Genomic DNA, 18,486 nt, shown 5'->3' with positions numbered 1-18,486 from the left:
ATTGCGGCGATGAGTGATTGGTTGCAGGTGATGTGTTGTTAATTAGAGTGAAGGGGCTTGTGGAGGTGTGGAGATATCAACGCCTTAAATGATAAAGATTTTTATTTTAAGTTTGGAGCTTATCGTGAAAAGCATGATCACGTGTACGAGGTAAAAAGTGATTAGTCACAATCGAGACCCTCAAAGGCGGGGTTTCTTTATCAACATGTTAATGACACCCTTCGACCGAGTTTCCGAAACATCGTCAGCTCGAAGTTGCCTTCGGTGATAAATCTTATGTCTTTCATTCATAGAATGATATAGAACAGATACTATACCCTACATGAAATCGTTCATGATGCTGCCTCAATAAATACCCTAAGTTTGGTTTCTCTTATTTTGCTTTTCTCTTTCCTACTACTTTCCTCTCTGTCTCTCTCTTCTACTAACCTGCGCACATCCCCTTTCTACCCAACACGCTCAAAAATCACAGCAACAGAATAATGAACGTTCAGCTATATGTCTATGATCTGTCGAAGGGCCTAGCACGCAACTTGTCAGGAGCTTTGTTGGGAGTCCAGATTGATGCTATTTACCACACCTCTGTTGTTTTCGAGGGCATTGAATATACTTACGATGGAGGGATCAAAACTGTCAAGCCTGGCGAAACTCATCTGGGTAAACCATTGCAGATTATAGAGTTGGGGAAGACGGATCTACCTATGGATGTGATTCTGGAATATCTGGACTCTTTGAAAGAAATCTACACCTTTGAGGTAAATTCTCCTACAATTTCAAATCTCTTGTCATAAGCTAATTGCATGTAGGCGTATGATCTCTGGAAACACAATTGTAATAACTTTTCGAACGATTTTGCTACATTTCTGGTTGGCCAGGGAATCCCCGAGCATATTACGAACCTCCCGGAAACTGTTCTCAATACTCCATTTGGCAGAATGATTCAACCGCATTTCGATGATTATGTTACTTTGAACAATATGAACAATGGCGGTCTGTTGGGCATCCAAAATACAGAAGATCCACAACAGCAAGCATCGATGTCACAGGTTCGACATGCCCAAACTTCTGCTGAACTGAATAATCTCTTGAACCTAGCCAGGAAGAAATGCGCAATTATTTTCTTTACTTCCCATAGTTGTGCTCCATGCAAACCTCTATATCCTGTCTTTGAGCAACTCGCAAAGGATGCAGGACGCAAAGCCGTTTTCATAATAGTTGATATTGCCCGGTCATATGAGATTGCCACAAGATACAGTGTTACCGCGACGCCGTTCTTTGCAACTTACTTACAAGGCGAGGAGGAAAAACGTTGGGCGGGAGCGGATGTAGCAACTCTACAACGAAATGTAGGGCTTCTGATACAAATGGCGTTCCCGCCACATGCACATGAGTCTTTACGTTTACCAGCACTTCGTGCACCAAATACGTTGCCAGTTATTTTTACCAAAGTTCCACCGCTTGAAAAACTCAAAGCAAAGATGGGACCTGCTGCTGATGTTCCAGCAGTCAAAGGGGTTCTCCACTTCGTATCAGAGGGACAATCAAAGCCCGCAGCACAGACTCATCTCCCGGATCTGGATGCTTTCAGTTGGTTTTTACGAGAAGCTCCCTCTAAATTACCTACTGAAATCTTGTTTACAATCGTTGATGTCCTTCGATGTGCTCTTGTGGACCCAAGACTTAGTGGTTATTATGCCGAGGAAAAGAACCACAAAACCATTGCACCACTATTCTCACATATCAATAGTCTTAAAGACTGTCCCTATTCACTCCGTTTAGTCGCACTTCAAGCAGGTTGCAATCTATTCACAAGTCCCTTGTACCCTCAACACATTCTCGGCTGTCCGGCCCTAACCAACCCACTCGTTCAACTAATCACAACCTCGCTGCTTGATGACGCACATCATAACGTTCGTGTCGCAGCCGCAAGTCTTGCCTTCAATATGGCATTTGCCAATTCTAGTCTCCGTATAGAAGATCACAAAGAAGTATTACCAGAAAGCGAACAAATAGAACTTGCTGCATCTTTATTAGAAGCTATACAAGAAGAAAAAGAATCCCCAGAAGCATTGAAGGGATTCTTATTGGCGTTTGGACATTTGGTGTTTGGGACCCCGAAAGATGGAGAGTTGGTGGATTTATTGAAGAGTATGGACGCCCAAAGGACCATCCTGGGTAAAGCGAAGGCTTTTCCTAAGGAAAGTTTGATTAAGGAGATTGGACAGGAGTTACTTGGGAAGGGCTTGGAATAGGTGTGCTTGTGTAGATATCTGGTGTTAATAGGGAATAGACTGAACAACATACCACTTTTCCTGAAATTGCAAGCCAGTACTTCATGTGTTCATTCGTTTGTGATACTCTGCTTCGGCGTTGGTCAGGAAGTGGACAACTTGGAGGTTTAGCTCGAGCATAGATACGATGTTCCGTAGACATAGGTCATAGCCTTTTGTCGACTCGGACTATAGTCTGCAGTGTAGAATTCCGAGTGCAAAAATCAACAGAGATACCTACAAGATATTGATATGCCGGATTAGATCGCATTTCGATTTCCCTACCATGGAAGCCTTATCTGAAGATTATCCTCCCCAATCGTGTCTTCCCCTTGTTTTCTTTCTCTTATCCTAACCTCAAATTTACATTATTCCGTTGTAAAGTTTTGACATGGATCTCTTGACCATTTGTTCTCACCTACTACCCATTGGATAATATTATCTTTGACTTCTCTGTTTGTGCTGTGTTTCTAATTGAAGTAGATGTCATTTTTATATCACTACTCACTTTATGACATACCAGATCTCGCATATCAGGACACAGTTATCTCATCACCCACTTTCTAGAACACACCATAACGTCGCTCTCCTTCCATCCCAATCTTCACCTCACTTCACCTTTCCACTCTCTCTCCATATCCATACTATACATAGAAATAACACCAGTCTTTCACTTTGCGATACGAAAACTCATAGTTCTCATCTTGATAAGATTAGTTTCAACTTTGAGTTATTTCTCTCTTTCTTCATAGGTATGGTTTTGTTTGTTTACCTTTTCAGTTTATGAAGTAGGTTTGTCTACAGTATGTATGATTTGCTTTACTTTACTTTGTGGGAATGAGAATTGAAAATTCAGGTTTGATTAAGAGGTGCTAGAACTTGGACAAGGCTGAGGGGTTTGAGATGGGGGGTTGGGTTTGAGTATGAGAGTGAAGAGAGAATGGAAGAGAGGATTAGATTTGAATTTGATATACCGGATTGAAGTGCAAATACTATATGGTGGATGAGAGGCCATGGATTACTTCGTAATATTGCACTTCATAGCACTTTACATAGATTTTTTATGCTGTAGTGGATGAAGCTTCAAAGACCAATTCTTCTTCAAACTTTCCTTCATGCTATTTTTGAGCGATGCAAAGGTGGAGTAAACAGCCCTCTGTCGATGTCATATAGCATGAATATCAATCTTTAGAAATGATTCATTAACATGTAAAGCTCTGGAGATACGAAAGACCATCAAAATGTAAAACACAATGAGCGAGATTACTAATGTTCATCGCTTATGATGGTAAAATTTCGCTTACAATTTTGGTGCACGGAGGGGCTAGGGAGAAGAATTGTGCATTTGGTGTGGGATTTGTGGTGAATCAATAGGCGTGTGAAATGATATTGTATGTAATGGCAAATTTCAAGGACAGGATCTGTGGTGTATCGGAGCGTTTGGTAAATTTTGCTCATGTAACAATATCAAATTGTGACTTCCAGCAACACTCCAGAAGACTGGGTTTAAAGCCCTGTGTGATGTTCATTTTCGGGGTATAGTCCTGATTTCTCTAGAGTCAATAGGACTCTGAATCTCGTGGATGAAAGTTAATCGAGCAAAGTCTGTTATCCCGTTTCTCATGCCCGACATTGAGAATCCTGCATCTTGCTGATCCGGTGTCTGCAGACGAGGCTAGGGAGAAAGAAGGGGATTTGGCTATATTGTAGATATACAGAGGTAATGTACAGTAGATGGAAAGGGTAGGTGTGTATATTTGTTTCGGGCTGCGGAGTCTTATGTGTGGTTTCCAAACAGAGGTCTTGCTTGTGTCACAATCTCATGGTAGCTGCAGAGCTACAAGGCTACAAGGACGTCGACTACTGTCCCTCGTATATCTGGCTAAAGCATCCCAAACGGGTAATGCACTCTTCACGCTTCCCAAGTACTCACCTCGCCCCGCCTTTCTACTCCAATTCCCCACACCTACCCCACACTTCATCTCCTTCCGAGACCGCACTTATTCTCCGTACTCGGAATACAAAATACCAAGGGCTCAAGAAGCTATAAGAAGGGATACTTGTATCTCCAAATTCTCCCAAAAACAACAAGCTCTCTGAGGCCGTGATAGCTCTACATGGCTTCCGTCTTCCTGATATGATCCCACACCTTTACTTTGCCATATTATTATAATGTATAACGACAACCGACGGACGCTCTATCGACTGTTTGCTATCTACTTCGAAGCCATTCTGGAGTTATCGGCATAGCATGGCTTGACGACGGGCTGCTGTCCCTTCCAGGGAATGTCCAAGGGGCGCCGAGAGCGGAGCGGGCCTGACAGAGGGACTGACTCTGCCAACTTTCACAGTGTAGCTCCAACGAGGAACAAGGTAGAAGCAGGCTAACGGCTTGCAAGAAGGTACTCTTGCTTGAAGCTGCAACTGGATACAAGGTCTTGTATTGCGACCAGAGCAAGTTCTGATAAGGCTTGAGCCTCCTTCCGAACCTGGTTCAGACATCAACAATCTGCTGGGCTTTCTCTTCTCTACACCTTTGCTTCATCCAGACACTTATCCCAAGCTCACAGTATTTGTGTCCCGAGTCACTTGCTTTTTCGTGGTTTATTTTGGGATCCTTAGACTGCATTGTAGAATGTGGTCAGCCTATGATAACGAATGCCATGAGAGTTCCTTAGGAGGCTTACTACAGGACTTTATTTTGAAGTACATTTCATGCTTTAAAGACACATGTCAAACGAGACTTACCGTGGTGCAGCTTTAAATTTGCGGTAAGATCTGGGAAGCGCAAGCAGATTTGGTATGCAGTGTGTTTTCCAGAACTAGGATTCAGTATCTTGGACTCAACCAGAACTTCATAAAGCACCGGGATACTCCAGAAACGGAAGTTGTTGCAGTTGTTGTAGGGTGCATGGGGTTTGGGGTATTTCGCAATAAAGAAGTTCAGAGTAACGCAACTGGCCATAACAAGCAGATCGAGAGACTTGTGAGAGTACCTAGGTAAGATATAATCTCAAAGCTCGAAGAGGATAAGTGAATTGGAGAAGAAATCAGTTGGTGTGATAAGGTATAGTTGAAGATCCATGAAGCACATTTTACTAATTTTTGGTTCATCAACATTTCCAGTTCATACCATTCCTTACTGCTACCACGAACATTATAACATCAAGGCACTTCCCATGTCCTCATAACAAGCAGAACAAGGCTACAAGAAAACCTGACGTTGAAAGCCCTGACTTTCTCGAACAGCTATTCGCTCGGTTAAGGTTGTGGTGGTCGGGCCTTGTTGCTGTCTAGCAACCTGATTATAATACTTCAAGCTTATTGTTCTTTCGCACAATAACCACAATAACCACTTTCGAACACAATACCAACTTTTGAGAAGAATTTGCACAATACACTTCCAGGAACGACAATACCAATCACACTCTTTTTTGATACTTGTCGCTTTGCGAGAAAATTAATCTGCTTTTGATTCTATTGTGAGTACTTCAAAGCCATTATATAAAAGAATACACTTGCATTCTCTTCAATTTTCCTTGAAATCAAAGTTACTCGATATCCCATTCCAACACAGAAAGCAAACTTCGATCTATCAAAACTCACGATTTTTCACAGGCCTTCCAAACAGACAATTCCAAGTGTCAATCATCCAAAGTAAGTAATCCTCAGCATCTCCGTCATTTTCATGGTCAATGCCGCGACTCTTCTATCCTACCATTTCAGCGAAGAACCTGCTTTGCCAACCTAGAGACCATCAATGCTAACTTTCGTGGCAACAGGATTTTCTCATACACCATTCTTGTTGATCAAGATCGCATGTTTACCATTGAGTGAGTCAAACCTTTGAACTGATATGAGGGTTACTTGCTTCCACATTCTGCACCACTCCCGTTCTCCTCAAATTCCTTATTCCCATCACCATTACACCCTCTCCAGAATCCCAAAGTCATACATGGCTCTCGATATTCTCTTCAAAAACATATCTTCACGTTTGCTGCCATCATGTCTTGTACCATCCTTTCTCAGATATCGCACAATCTGATTCTCTCATATATTTCACCTACATGGGATCTTGATGATCGTGTTTCTCTCCTTCATATTTCTTCAGCTTGAAACACATGCCTCTATCACTTGTCCCTTTTCATTCGAGTCCTATCTTTCCCGTTCAACATTCATGTATAGCGCACCAAGATCGAAGGTCGCATAGCTAACTCTCAGACTAGCTTTTTAATTTCAACCTTCTTATTTTCCTCTAATAAATTCGATTTGTAAGTGCCGTTGTATTCCTCTTCCATTCCGGCGACTTCTTAAAGAATTGAACGTCTGCTTACTCCATAACAGTTTGAAACCAATACTTTGTGCCTTCTCTGTCGTCCTTTATTGAATAAAGACCACTTGGGCGTTGGTAATTCGCCGACAACAGGCTTCTGCGGCCGTTCTCTGTCGCCAGGACCAACCTACCAAGTTTTCTCGATCTACGATCAGTAAGTGTTTGCTGTTGCCTCTGCTTTCTCGAACGCCTCTTGGAATCGAATATTTACTTACATTGAAACAGATTTTCGGCGTCTTCGTCTCTGCGTCCTTTCCTTGGCACCAGAAGCAAACTTGCGAATATCTTCTGATTTTTGACCCGTAAGTGATCTCTATCCTGCACACAGCGGGAATTTCCAGACTGAACAATTACTTACAAAACAACAGGATATCAAATCTGAAATCCCTTGGTCGTTCTTATCGGCCCTCAGAACCCAGCATAGTCAATTCTCAATACCAAGTTAAGACATAAAATCGAATCCTCTTTCTCCATATACCACTGCCTAAAAACGTCATGTCTTCTACTCAGTAAGTACTTTCAGTTCAAAGCGGCGCCGATTTCGGCACTATGTTTGATAGATCACGCTAACTTGCTGAGTAGCAATAACATGACCTGGTTTGCCAACATGCCACTCGCAAGTGTCGCCGATTTTGAAAACGCTGCGTGGCTTGATCTTGCGCTTACAAGAAAGTTCGTCGGTGAAAAGCCATTGATGCAACTTAACTGGCTCAACCTTGAAGTGAAGTCCGTTAGAAATAAGCCATTGAGCCAAAATTTCGCGGTAGTTCAAGCAGTAGCTCGCAAGCAAGTCGCCACAAACTTTTCATTGTTTCCCGAACTTCCTACCGAATTGCAAAACAAAATTTGGGTTATGGCATCGTTGAAATGTTCTCGTTTTATCTCAATCGTCGAGGAAAATGTCGATGTTGCCACACACCCTGATGCTGACCAGTATAGAGTCATCGGAGCCACGCGCCCAAGACTTTTATACACTTGTAAAGCTGCTGTATCTGCCATGGTTGGCATCTATAGACCAATGTTTCAGCTTGATGCGAGCAAGTACCATGGCACTAAGAAGGGCGTGATGGTGAATCCAGCCGTCGACATCATCGATTTTGTATCTCTTCTCAACTTTCAGACGCCTCCCCTCGATTATGTCGGGGCCCTTTTGAATCCTGGAGAGCTCTCTATGATTCGTAACATTTGCCTGCCTATGCAGGAATTTCACGACAATTTCCAGGCTGTTACCCGAGTTATTCGCAACCTACCTTTACTTGAAACTGTGGTCGTTGAGACTGAGCAAGTCGATCCAACACTTTCCGACACTCTCCAAATTGAATTTGTGTTCGCAGACATTCATTACGCTAGACCTAGCCGATCACCACGCACTGAGATGACCATAATGGTCATGTATGGCGGTCTCCATTTTATCGGTGCACAGGCTATCGGTATACTATTCAATGACGTTACCACCTTAACTCATCAAGCTGGCATCCTTGAGTCGTTGGCGAAGGTAAATCTAATGATGCGACAGGAGTCGAAATTTCCAGACAAGGTCCTTGCCTCTTTCATCTATCGTAATCACTGGTGAACTACCTTGAGTTCTTTCCGTTCTTTTCCAAGGTACATGATTCACTCTCTTGCCAAATATCTCGTGTCTTCACTAACATCTCGCAGCTTTGAGATTTATTCGACATATTTGTGATTTCCCAAAATACAATGGCTAGGGTCTTGCTTTGTTACATTAACGACTAATGGCTTGTATCACCGTTTGTGGTCGTAGAATGTTTTGAAATTGGTGCGTTGGATGCGATCGGTTTTTGCATCTTCTCTAAGACTATTTTGGTCAATGAGCTAGCAATACTATTAGCTGAAGACCTAAAGAACCAATACATACTTGATTTCAAACGTACAATTTCTTTCCCTAAAAGTGTGCTGTGATGATTGTATGATGGCAATCCCATAAATCCGAAGCAAATGCTTCCATAATTCCCCGAAGTCGTGGCAGATTTGGAAAGGATTTTGGCACCTCTTAAATAGAAGTAGGAGGAGATAATGCATTTAAACTTGGTCTCATTAAATTAAACAACAGTAAGCTTAGTCTTTTTTGAAGAAAGCATTCTAAGTACGTGATCAGACTCAGACCAATGCTGACCGAGATGCTTCGCAAAATTTATGGCATCATGCCAATTTGCAATAAAAGATACTTCTCCAAGGACCGCAATTCAGCAAGGGGTTTGAGAATATCTCAAGAGTCGTGGTGAAGGAAAGGCAACATAGCGCAATTATAAGTACCGAAGGGAAATCAGCAATGAAGGTGACCACTGGGTGTTTTGATTGCTGCGACTTGGAACTTTGAAGAGTGGTGTTGGCTAACTTGTACAAAAGATAGTTAGTTGAGATTTTTCCATGCTAATAAAAGTTCAGGGGAGAGAAGATCTGTACCTTAATTGCGTGTCAATTATGATTGATGGTAAGTTGACATTCTCACAGCAGTAATGTCCAAAGTTTCAGGATTTCAGTTCGAGATGTTTGCAAAAGTTCTGTAAGAATCTGACCTCAAGGTAGACTCAGATTGTTGTTAAGAATGTTAAGAAAGTATTGTTGAGATGAAGTCATCAAAGATGATGTATTCGAGTTATACCTGATAGAAGGTCGGCTAGACGACCATAGACGGGGATGGCTGGCCAGCATTGGCCTGTGAATACTGGATCCCAAACAACAAGGAACAATAAGATACTGTCTATCCCATGGTTTTGTCTTTGGCTTTGATAGTCCATTGTATTGGATCCTTGCTGTCAACTGTAATGAAATAGGAAATTTGAAGTTACAGAGGGGCAACTTTAAGTCTTGGATCCAACAAAACTGCAAAAGTCTAGCAACCAATTTCAATCCCATACTCTGCTCTGTTATTCCTAGCATCTCAGTACTTGTGCTCAGACTAAAAAAGCTCGAGGGTGATTGTAATGAGAAATTTGGTAGGAGATCATGAAGAGTAATCAGTCCTATTGGAAGCATTTCCGGAACTTGGTATTTAAACTGCTGCTCTAGTTCCAGAATACATCAGCCTTAGCTTTAAACTGGAAGAAGTGTGAATCGAGCGGGGAAGAAGAAAGAGAGTAGAATTTAATCGATTATGGGTAGCAATCACAGTGCATAGAGGGGTAGCGGCTGTTCGTTGGCTGATTTAGGAACGTTGTTCGGGTTATCGGAGAAGATGTTAGGAAACTTCTTAATGAGATATAGGGGTAGCCCTGAGAATCGTAGCATCAACGGTTCGATATACTTAATAGATTCCCTCTTGCCATCATCCTACCTGGGTTGGTTCGATTTGATCATGGCATTCCTGACCACAAAACGATCCTAAACGCTCGCAGGATAAAGACCAGAATGACTCCGTACTACCTATATACAGCTGCTATGGTAGTACGTCCACTAGTGTATCGGACTTCTGGTATCTGGTATTATGCGATGACTACAATATAATGACTGGGACTAGATCTATGAGGTTGAAGTCTGTTTGGTGGGTATACCGCCTTTTTCTGCCGATACCGTTGCTGATTATGCAAGTCCGATGCATTCACAATTTCGATCTGTTGGAAAGTTGCAGACAAGACTGGATTTCACCGAAAGACAACGATGGTCTAAGTCACATACTGGCATGAGCTTGACAACATCTAAAAAGATGGTGAAATTTCTGTTACGATAATCTTTTAAGAACATCACTAATGTATGAGGCCCAGATCATTCTCATTACCTGGGCACCCAAATGAATTCATATCCATCGCCAGGTACACCAGTCTGCAGTTCAATCCGTTATAGAATTCTACCTTTGCTTTCAAGGCTTTGTGTTACAATTTAATTCGCTTTGCCGTTCACTCTGAAAGGTTCATTCCTACTCATATGAAAGCAATCTTGGCGCCATTCATGCTCTCAACGCCCATCTTGATCAATTGCAAGAACTCCAACTCTGGATCCCGATTTTCAATCACCTCAAACTTCTGCGTCAGCCTTACCAAGACATAGACAGCCTGGGTCATAGCTTGTTGTTGCGCAGGGCATATTCTTGGACCTCCATAGAATGGAAGGAATTCCCAATTCATCTTACGCCCAACAAATCGATCAGGCCTAAAACTCTCCACATCATCACCCCAAATGTCGCTGTCGTGGTTCATGCACCATGTGCCAAGCACTACTGGTGATCCTTTGGGAACAAACACCGGTTGTGTTTGATCCTCGCCACCTCCTCTTGGTAAAGTAGTGTCGCGCACGGCAGCTCGCCATATTCTAGCTGCCGGACCAACAGTCCTAACGGTCTCTTGCAACACGTACCTGAAGTCTGCTAATTGTTTTAGCTTTTCAAATGACAACGGAGCATCGCCTAGCTCAAGCGAAATGCGACGAAGCTTTTTCCATTCGTTCGGATGGCGTGCAAGCTGGAAAAGGGCATTTGCTACTAGCCTGGACGTCACATCCCGTGCTGGCGCAAAGAAACCTAATACGTGATATCGAAGCGCAGTGGGATCTCGGATCTGCTTAGCCATTTCATGCAACAGGACATAGCGCTTTCTCTCAGAGGGTGCACCATCGGAATCCGTTTTTGCAGTGTCTTCAAGAGCCAACTTTACTTGTTCATCTACAAATCGATGGACTGTCTTGTATGACTTCTTCCAATTCGGATCCTCAATAAGTCGTTGGTAGTGGAACTGGAACCATGGTGCGTCGCGCCGAGCACTGACCCCTTTCAAACCCGCAGTGAAAGCTTCAGTGAACTCAATACTCTCAGGCGAGCCTTGCAGTCCATTTAAAGAGCGTCCAAAGATAAAATCCATGGAGGTATCTAGGAACTACGCCACGAAAATGTCAGCGCCTGACTACACACTATTTCTGCGAGCCACATACTAGTCTATGCAGCAATGGTTGAATATCAAATGTCTGTCCCTTTTCCGGAATCAACTCCAAAAACTTATCTACACAAGAAGCAAAAAAGTCGAGATCTGATAGTTCTGCCCTTGCAAAAATAGGTTTCGCTGAATCCCTCGACAGGCTCCAAGCAGGTCCATCTGAGAAAATACTAGGTCCCAAAAGTGGCCATTGGGCCGTTTCTCTGTCTGCGTCCTTTCCAAAGTCTTCCGCAGCTAGTGCTGCTACATGTTGAACGTTCGTCGGATCAGAAGTATTGAAGAGTATCGTACCACGCCAAACTTCCGAGAAAGTCTTCCCGTAAGTGTCGAATTGCGACTTATATAATCTGAAAAGGTGGCCCTCTTGAACTGCCTGAGCTCGCAGATGGGCTAGATCAGTGCCTAGGACATCCTGATGAGGATACTTTTTTGGTTCCGCGCAGTTTTGTCGCCGCTTCAGATTCCGAATATTCCTCGATCTTTTCAATTTTGGCCATAAAAAAATCAGGGCGATGACTACTATCACAATTATGTATCGTGCAAGTGGTTGTTTCCCACCATAAAATGACACATCCATAGCGCCCTATTTGAACGGGGATTTGATGGAACTTTCATTTCTCGTGAAGACTTACCATCTCTATATATTTGAGAGCATTACCATCCTTGAATATGAGAATTTTCACAGACACAAAATGCATATCCAGCGCGGAAGCCAAAAATGGAGGCCCAGCCAGGGACTATTTTGGCACTCTTCAATGTACAAGTTGGAATCAGCAGTGAGCATGGTGAGAGTCTCATAATTGGTGGAAACTTTATGCAATACGTAATACCTACTGTGCATGGAATGAAGGATCGTTGAGGAAACCCACTTCCCCCGAGTTAAATATCGCGATAGTCTACCTTCACTTCTATGTAGATGAAAACTTGCTTCATGCCTGCTGTTACGTTCAATGCGGATCCACTAGGGCAGTACAAGGGTCCAGAGATAAGCTCATGTTGGCCGAAGGCCGAAATATCAACGCTAAGTCTAATGTATCGCTAGCGCATTGCTTGTTTGTGGTAATCAGGCTTATTTGTTAAGTTTATCCTTGAGATAATGTCGTAATCTGCACGCTCGGATTCGTTTATTTTGTCACTTCCAGTAGATCCTAGTCGCTGCATATCCTTGAAATTTATCCGGGTCATTCCTCCTCCCCTTGTTTACTAGTGACTACGAGGCAAAAAGCTTCTTGTTCTGTTCTTCGTCTATCTACATGTGTAGAACTTGGCAAAGAAATCTGTTTCGTTTGTCTACATCATTTTCATGAGAACGTGAGAAAGTGGATGCCATTTTTATGTACGTGCGGTTTCATTGTATCATGTAGGTCACAAGTCAGCCCTTCGTTTTTACTGGCTCAATGTATTAATCTGGACCCTTCAGCTGCTACACCTATCTCATGTCCTTCCAGTGCCTCAGTAAATAGTATTACCAATGCTAGGCGACGACAAGACTCGGTATGTCGGCGATTCTGCAGTCAATGCGTTTCCCGCAGATGCAAACTACGAAGACGCAACATTAAAAGACGGTCATTCACCTCGATCATCCTCAGATAGCACCTCTGATAGTTCTATAAGTGACAGTGACAATGAGCAAGTCCAGCTCATCGAGTCTGATACTAGTCATACCTGTGAAGGAGGGCTTGCCTCACGTGAGACAGCAGAGGAGCCTCCTAAAAATCAAAAGGAGAAGCCCGCATCATGGTTGTCTCTGCCCAGAAAAGATCAGCTTTTCATCTTAGCCCTCGCACGTATGGCCGAGCCTATAGTTCAATCCAGCATCAACTCATACATGTTCTTCATGCTGCGCTTTTTTGACCCATCACTTTCTGACTCGACTATTTCTTCACAGGCAGGTTACCTCGCTGGGGGTTTCACAGCCGCTCAATGCCTCACAGCAATGGTATGGGGCCGCGTGGCTGATAATGCTTCGGTGGGCAGAAAGAATGTGCTCATTATTGGATTGTTAGGCACTTTTACATCCACCATTGGAGTTGGATTTTCTAGATCTTTTGCGCCTGCGTTATTTTTTCGTTGTCTTGGAGGAGCTTTGAACGGCAATGTTAGTATCATGCGAACGATGACTTCTGAAATTATCCGCGAAAAGAAGTACCAAACAAAGGCATTCTTGTTAATGCCAATTATGTTCAATGTTGGTATTCTCTTCGGCCCTTTAATTGGAGGTTGGCTGCAGGATCCAGTTCATACTTTTCCCGGTGCGTTTGGACCTGGAAGCAAACTTGGTGGCAAAGATGGCGTGGGATGGATGATGAAATACCCATACGCGTTACCAAATTTATTCAATGCTTTCCTCTTATTGCTTTCGCTGTTCCTTGTAATTCTAGGTCTCGAAGAGGTATTTAATAGCCCGCAAGGTCTAGCTTGATTCCACTGACATGCTTTCCAGACACATATTGATCGTCAGCATCTCTCTGATCCAGGCCTCAAGCTCGGTCGTTTTGTGGCTCGAATTGTTTGCTGCAAATCGCGACAGACTAAATATGCTCGCTTAGGAGTGGAAGAAAACATGAACGATGTTGAAATGACAACACCTTCCGAACACAATACAGAACCCAAGAGCTCATACAAGCCACGTGCAAAGCTGCCGCTCCGACACCTACTTCGTCGCAATGTTATCGCTACCATGGTTGCGCACGGGCTTATACAATGCCACACAAGCGCTTTTCAAAATCTTTGGTTCTTGTTTCTGTCTACGCCACGCTTTGATCCTGCCAGTTCAGAACCGCCGTTTACACGACACCCCCCTCTTTTCTTTACAGGAGGCTTGGGTCTTTCACCGGCTACTATTGGAACTGCAATTGGTATTATTGGCGCAATGGGTTTGATGTTGCAATTTGGTGTCTACTCTTGGGTAACGCACCGTTTGGGTGTATTGTACGCATACCGCTACTCTCTAGCACTATTTCCGTTCGCGTACGCCCTTGCGCCATTCTTAGCACTGTTCCCTACAAAATCAGAATCGCCACACGCAGCAGACGGACCATTGATTTGGATAGGAATTTGCGGTCTACTGTTCGTTATAGTCATAGGTCGTACCTTTGCACTCCCCAGCTCGCTCATCCTTATCAATAATTGTACACCACACCCGAGTGTTCTCAGTACTATCCATGGTATTGCGCAGAGTGTGAGTGCTGGGTCGAGAACATTGGGCCCGCTTGTTTTTAGTGCAGTGTATGGACAAGGATTGAAGAAAGGGATTGTGGGGATGGCGTGGTGGATTTTGATGATTGAGGCTTGCGTTGCTTTTGGGACGAGTTGGGTGGTTTATGAAGGTAGTGGACATGAAGTGAAAATGGAAGGAGAATCTTGAGGATGATTTAGTTTGATATATATGGATGGTATTACGGGGTGTATACGCTACACGAGACAAATTTTGGGTATCGAAAATTGGAATATTTATAGAATAACCTACTAGCATATTCAATCTTTCAATTCCATTACTGCACACACAAAAAAGTAACGCGAACTCTATTTACCATGAACCTCGTGAATAATCCCCTGAACGAGAAAAGAGACCCACAAAGTTCTAGGTAAGCCTAAGCTTACCCTACGTTCCACAATTTTTATTTCACAGGGCTACAATTCCAGGGCAACCTCCATAAATCAAGCAAATTCTCCACTTTGCGGGGTGTGTCAGTCCACTACATATATTTTGACAACAGAACTTCGAGTCAATCTGTGATAAGACAGCGGAATCATGATTCTGCTAGTTTTTGTATTTACGTAGAGAATTATGATGATCGATTTCGCTGGGTCGTGTAAATTACCAGATCTCTCTTGATATACCACATGCATCAAAAATTGTGAATCAACAGTTGGTCAAAATTTTTGATATTTAAGAGGTAGAAAAAAACTCTTTTGGGTTTTCTAGTGCCTAACATGTCTGAAGCTCTAATGACTTGAAAAGAATAGACGTGTAGAACAGCATAGATATCCAGAGTAGCTAACAAACTAATAAATAAGATTCATAAAGGAAAGCATTTCAATCTCTGTACCAATCGACGAAACAACGCCAGTTTTCACCCCTAGCCCCCATATTTTTCATGAATTTGCACCACTTTGATTTGAAATTCCGCCTTGAAAGTTCAACCTCCTTATATATCATTTGGGTCAGATGTTCGATTTAGATGTTGTACGATGCGTTGGAACCTTCCAAATGTGCCATATCAGCATTGGCGCGTTCCGCGTCAGCAATAATAATCTCTCTATGTCTCTCGCTACGGGGTACGAGTTGGAACTTCAAATTGGCTGGGTAGCTGACTAGCCCGTAAGTGAAGTCGTTCTCGTCTGGGATGTATGGTTTCCCATTAATAGTAATGGGAAGGACATCGTATGCCCAGATCAATCTGAGTTGATAAATTAGTGCTGAACATTTTGGGGAAAGAGTGTGATGTTGATGGAAAGCTAAGAGGGTGTACTTACCGCGCAATAACGATATACATCGATTGAAGTGCGACGTGCATACCGGGACACATTCTTCGACCGAAGCCAAAACAACCAAAACGGTAGTTGAGGAGCCTGGGGTCATTTGTCTCCAAGAATCTTTCCGGTATGAATTTCTCGCCTTCGGGGAATACCGCTGGGTCTTTCATGATTTCGCTGGTGCAAAGTATGTCAACGGATGAACTATCATTCTTGTCATTTATGAGAACTTACGCGGCGTTGGCATAAACAGAGGCGTCTTTCGGAATTAACATGCCCTTATAGGTATAGTCCTGAGTTGAAGAGTGAGCAATGCCTGTTGGTGTTACGAGTCGCCATCTGAAATAATAATGTTAATAACTGATCCTATACACAAGATTACAGATACGTACCTCAATGTTTCTCTAATAAAAGCGCCCAAGTAGGGTAGTGATTGCTGATCTTCAAAAGTTGGCATGCGATCCTTTCCAACAACTGCATCTATTTCGGCCTTTGCCTTCTGGAGACATTCTGGGTAATGTAACATGGCTACTAAAAATACAAGACATCATTAGACTATTCTATGCTAATTTATAAGGAAGGACGTACGAATTGCTATTTCGAATGCGGTGGTGGTCTATGTCAATATTAGCTTGTTGTACTATGAGAGAATGAATTAAACTTGCCGTGCCGATACCTGCGGCCCATGGTGCAGAAAGAGCATATGCTAGCTCGACGTCATCATTCATGTCTAACTCCTTTTGCTTTGTAAGACCATAAGTGGATGTGCATGGGACGGCGGTGCCATCTTGCATCTTTCTTTTCACCTCGTTCATAGCTGTTGTGTATAATCTTGTATTGGTATCTCGATGCTTCTCAGGCTCATGTCGGAACCATTGCAAAGGACGCTTCGGAAGGTATTAGTGGTAGTTCTTACACAGGAAAACATAGCTAACTTACTGGGAGCCATAGCAATATGGGCCACTAATCAATTTTTCAGTTAATTGTGTCGACCTTACATGCTGGGAAGTTCACTTACGCTCTCAAGGGGAAATCGACCAGGTACTCTGTTAAAGATGAGTTAGCATAAGGAATCTGATTAATCTTTCTGACATAGACACTTACTTTGTACTAGGAAAAGTGTGAGTATATGATCAACACACCCCTACACACCGTGGTATGGATGTAACTTACCTTTCAATGTCTAGAGAGAAGATTAGCAAAGATCTCAAAGATAAAGAAGAGGTTTCTACTTACATTCTTCTTCCTGATCATGTGCTACGCAAAGAGGGTCGTCAAGAGATGTAACGCGACGCCCATATCCCATATAGAACATCAAAGATGCTGTGTACCTATGGAACTAGAGTCATTTTCACGTATCTATTGTAGGAAATTCGAACGTACCTTCGGAGAATTTTGTGCTGCTTGGAGGGGTCTTCATTCGTCAAGTAATCATGCATCAAGATTGCGGATTCATTGATTTGCATAGGTTTGACTTTGGGTGCTACCTGGGGACTGAAGTGCGAGTTTTGTAGCTTGGATGAAAATGTTAGTTAGATTCTGATTAGTAATAGTCTTGGAAAGGGGAGTCAGACTGTTCGCCAGTTTCGCCATTTGGGCCCGTAGGTCATTGAGAAGCCACGCAGTCTTGAGAAGAGAAATTCTCTAACTTTAGTTAGCATCCCAATCCACATGATCTTTCGTCCAGTGGGATCCTTACCCCATTATAAAGTGTGGACGGCTGGAGAATGTTTCACCCGCTTTCTCGAGAATGTCTACAGCGGCTTCCATGGTCCCGAGCACTGGGGAACATTAGCACAACAGGAAGGGCTTTCCCTAATTAGTATATACAGCATACCGATGTTGAGCTGTTGTCCAGTATAGAAGGTTACTACATTGCCTATAAACTGTTGTCAACAAGGCAATCTTCAAGTCAAGAAAAGAACGCCGAACCATATTGTTCGTTCCATGATTTGAACATGTTCCAGCGATCATTGTCTAAGAGATTCGCATGATCACGACCTGGAGGTCCAGGTGGTAGTTGACCTGAATCATACTTTCTGTTCGATTTTATTTTCTGAATAAATTGAACAACGGCTATAGCTAGAGCCAGAGGAATAACAAAAAGTAGTAAGTTTCCCATGATTTGTAGTAGGAACAATGTTGTTGCTTGGATCAATAGAAACCATTCAGATTGACAAAAGGAGTTCGCAGTCTTCTTATACTATTTCAGATGGGTTTGAGAGTATGACAGTGATGCTGATGCAAGTTTCTTGTTATCATGATAACCCTAGTCTTCTTGAAATTCCACCCGTGAATTGAAACTAGCGATACTGCATCACGGTACATCTTAGAAAAAGCTACACCTTTCGACTTCGCTGGCATAACATCTTGCGCGTATAACGGCTTCAGCGTGGACCTCTATGGTATCAACAAAACAGAGATTGCCAGACAAAGTTTTCTGGTCGTCAAGATCTGCAACCGACGTATGTGATGATTATGGCAGAGAAAGCTGTGGTCGAATTAGACTACCGTGAGA

At 42.9% G+C, this 18,486-nt stretch overlaps 5 protein-coding genes across 5 annotated transcripts; 3 read left to right on the top strand and 2 right to left on the bottom strand.

Annotated features, from left to right (window-relative positions):
* The first annotated feature begins 308 nt into the window (after positions 1-308).
* Positions 309-2,489, top strand: EAF02_010432 (uncharacterized protein). The gene is made up of 2 exons (XM_038906480.1): positions 309-755; positions 807-2,489. The coding sequence occupies exons 1-2, from the start codon at positions 483-485 to the stop codon at positions 2,250-2,252; spliced, it is 1,719 nt and encodes a 572-aa protein (XP_038753744.1). The 5' UTR covers positions 309-482; the 3' UTR covers positions 2,253-2,489.
* A 4,609-nt stretch (positions 2,490-7,098) lies between these two features.
* EAF02_010431 (uncharacterized protein) lies at positions 7,099-8,176 on the top strand (the record flags this gene model as incomplete). The annotated part of the gene is made up of 2 exons (XM_038906479.1): positions 7,099-7,112; positions 7,186-8,176. The coding sequence occupies 2 exons, from the start codon at positions 7,099-7,101 to the stop codon at positions 8,174-8,176; spliced, it is 1,005 nt and encodes a 334-aa protein (XP_038753743.1).
* Positions 8,177-10,484: 2,308 nt separating this feature from the next.
* EAF02_010430 (uncharacterized protein) lies at positions 10,485-12,066 on the bottom strand (the record flags this gene model as incomplete). The annotated part of the gene is made up of 2 exons (XM_038906478.1): positions 10,485-11,432; positions 11,488-12,066. The coding sequence occupies 2 exons, from the start codon at positions 12,064-12,066 to the stop codon at positions 10,485-10,487; spliced, it is 1,527 nt and encodes a 508-aa protein (XP_038753742.1).
* An 894-nt stretch (positions 12,067-12,960) lies between these two features.
* Positions 12,961-14,856, top strand: EAF02_010429 (uncharacterized protein; the record flags this gene model as incomplete). Its single annotated transcript, XM_038906477.1, has 2 exons — positions 12,961-13,881; positions 13,933-14,856. The coding sequence occupies 2 exons, from the start codon at positions 12,961-12,963 to the stop codon at positions 14,854-14,856; spliced, it is 1,845 nt and encodes a 614-aa protein (XP_038753741.1).
* An 813-nt stretch (positions 14,857-15,669) lies between these two features.
* EAF02_010428 (uncharacterized protein) lies at positions 15,670-18,090 on the bottom strand (the record flags this gene model as incomplete). Its single annotated transcript, XM_038906476.1, has 16 exons — positions 15,670-15,892; positions 15,969-16,145; positions 16,203-16,307; positions 16,361-16,499; positions 16,557-16,584; positions 16,634-16,855; positions 16,908-16,931; positions 16,987-17,014; positions 17,073-17,078; positions 17,142-17,151; positions 17,205-17,299; positions 17,352-17,482; positions 17,543-17,612; positions 17,668-17,749; positions 17,806-17,847; positions 17,901-18,090. The coding sequence occupies 16 exons, from the start codon at positions 18,088-18,090 to the stop codon at positions 15,670-15,672; spliced, it is 1,572 nt and encodes a 523-aa protein (XP_038753740.1).
* Between the last annotated feature and the right edge of the window lie 396 nt (positions 18,091-18,486).

Source organism: Botrytis sinoallii (genome assembly GCF_014898435.1).
Source record: "Botrytis sinoallii strain Bc 23 chromosome Unknown BSIN_025, whole genome shotgun sequence".
NCBI classification, from domain to species: Eukaryota; Fungi; Ascomycota; class Leotiomycetes; order Helotiales; family Sclerotiniaceae; genus Botrytis; species Botrytis sinoallii.
Note: the sequence above shows the minus strand (reverse complement) of the source record. Positions and strands in the feature narration are given on the sequence as shown.

Excerpts from the sequence above, each read along its gene's own strand:
- EAF02_010432 (XM_038906480.1), top strand. The coding sequence starts at position 483 with ATGAACGTTCAGCTATATGTCTATGATCTGTCGAAGGGCCTAGCACGC. Across the intron at positions 756-806 it reads AAGAAATCTACACCTTTGAG|GCGTATGATCTCTGGAAACA; the intron begins GTAAATTCTCCT and ends AATTGCATGTAG.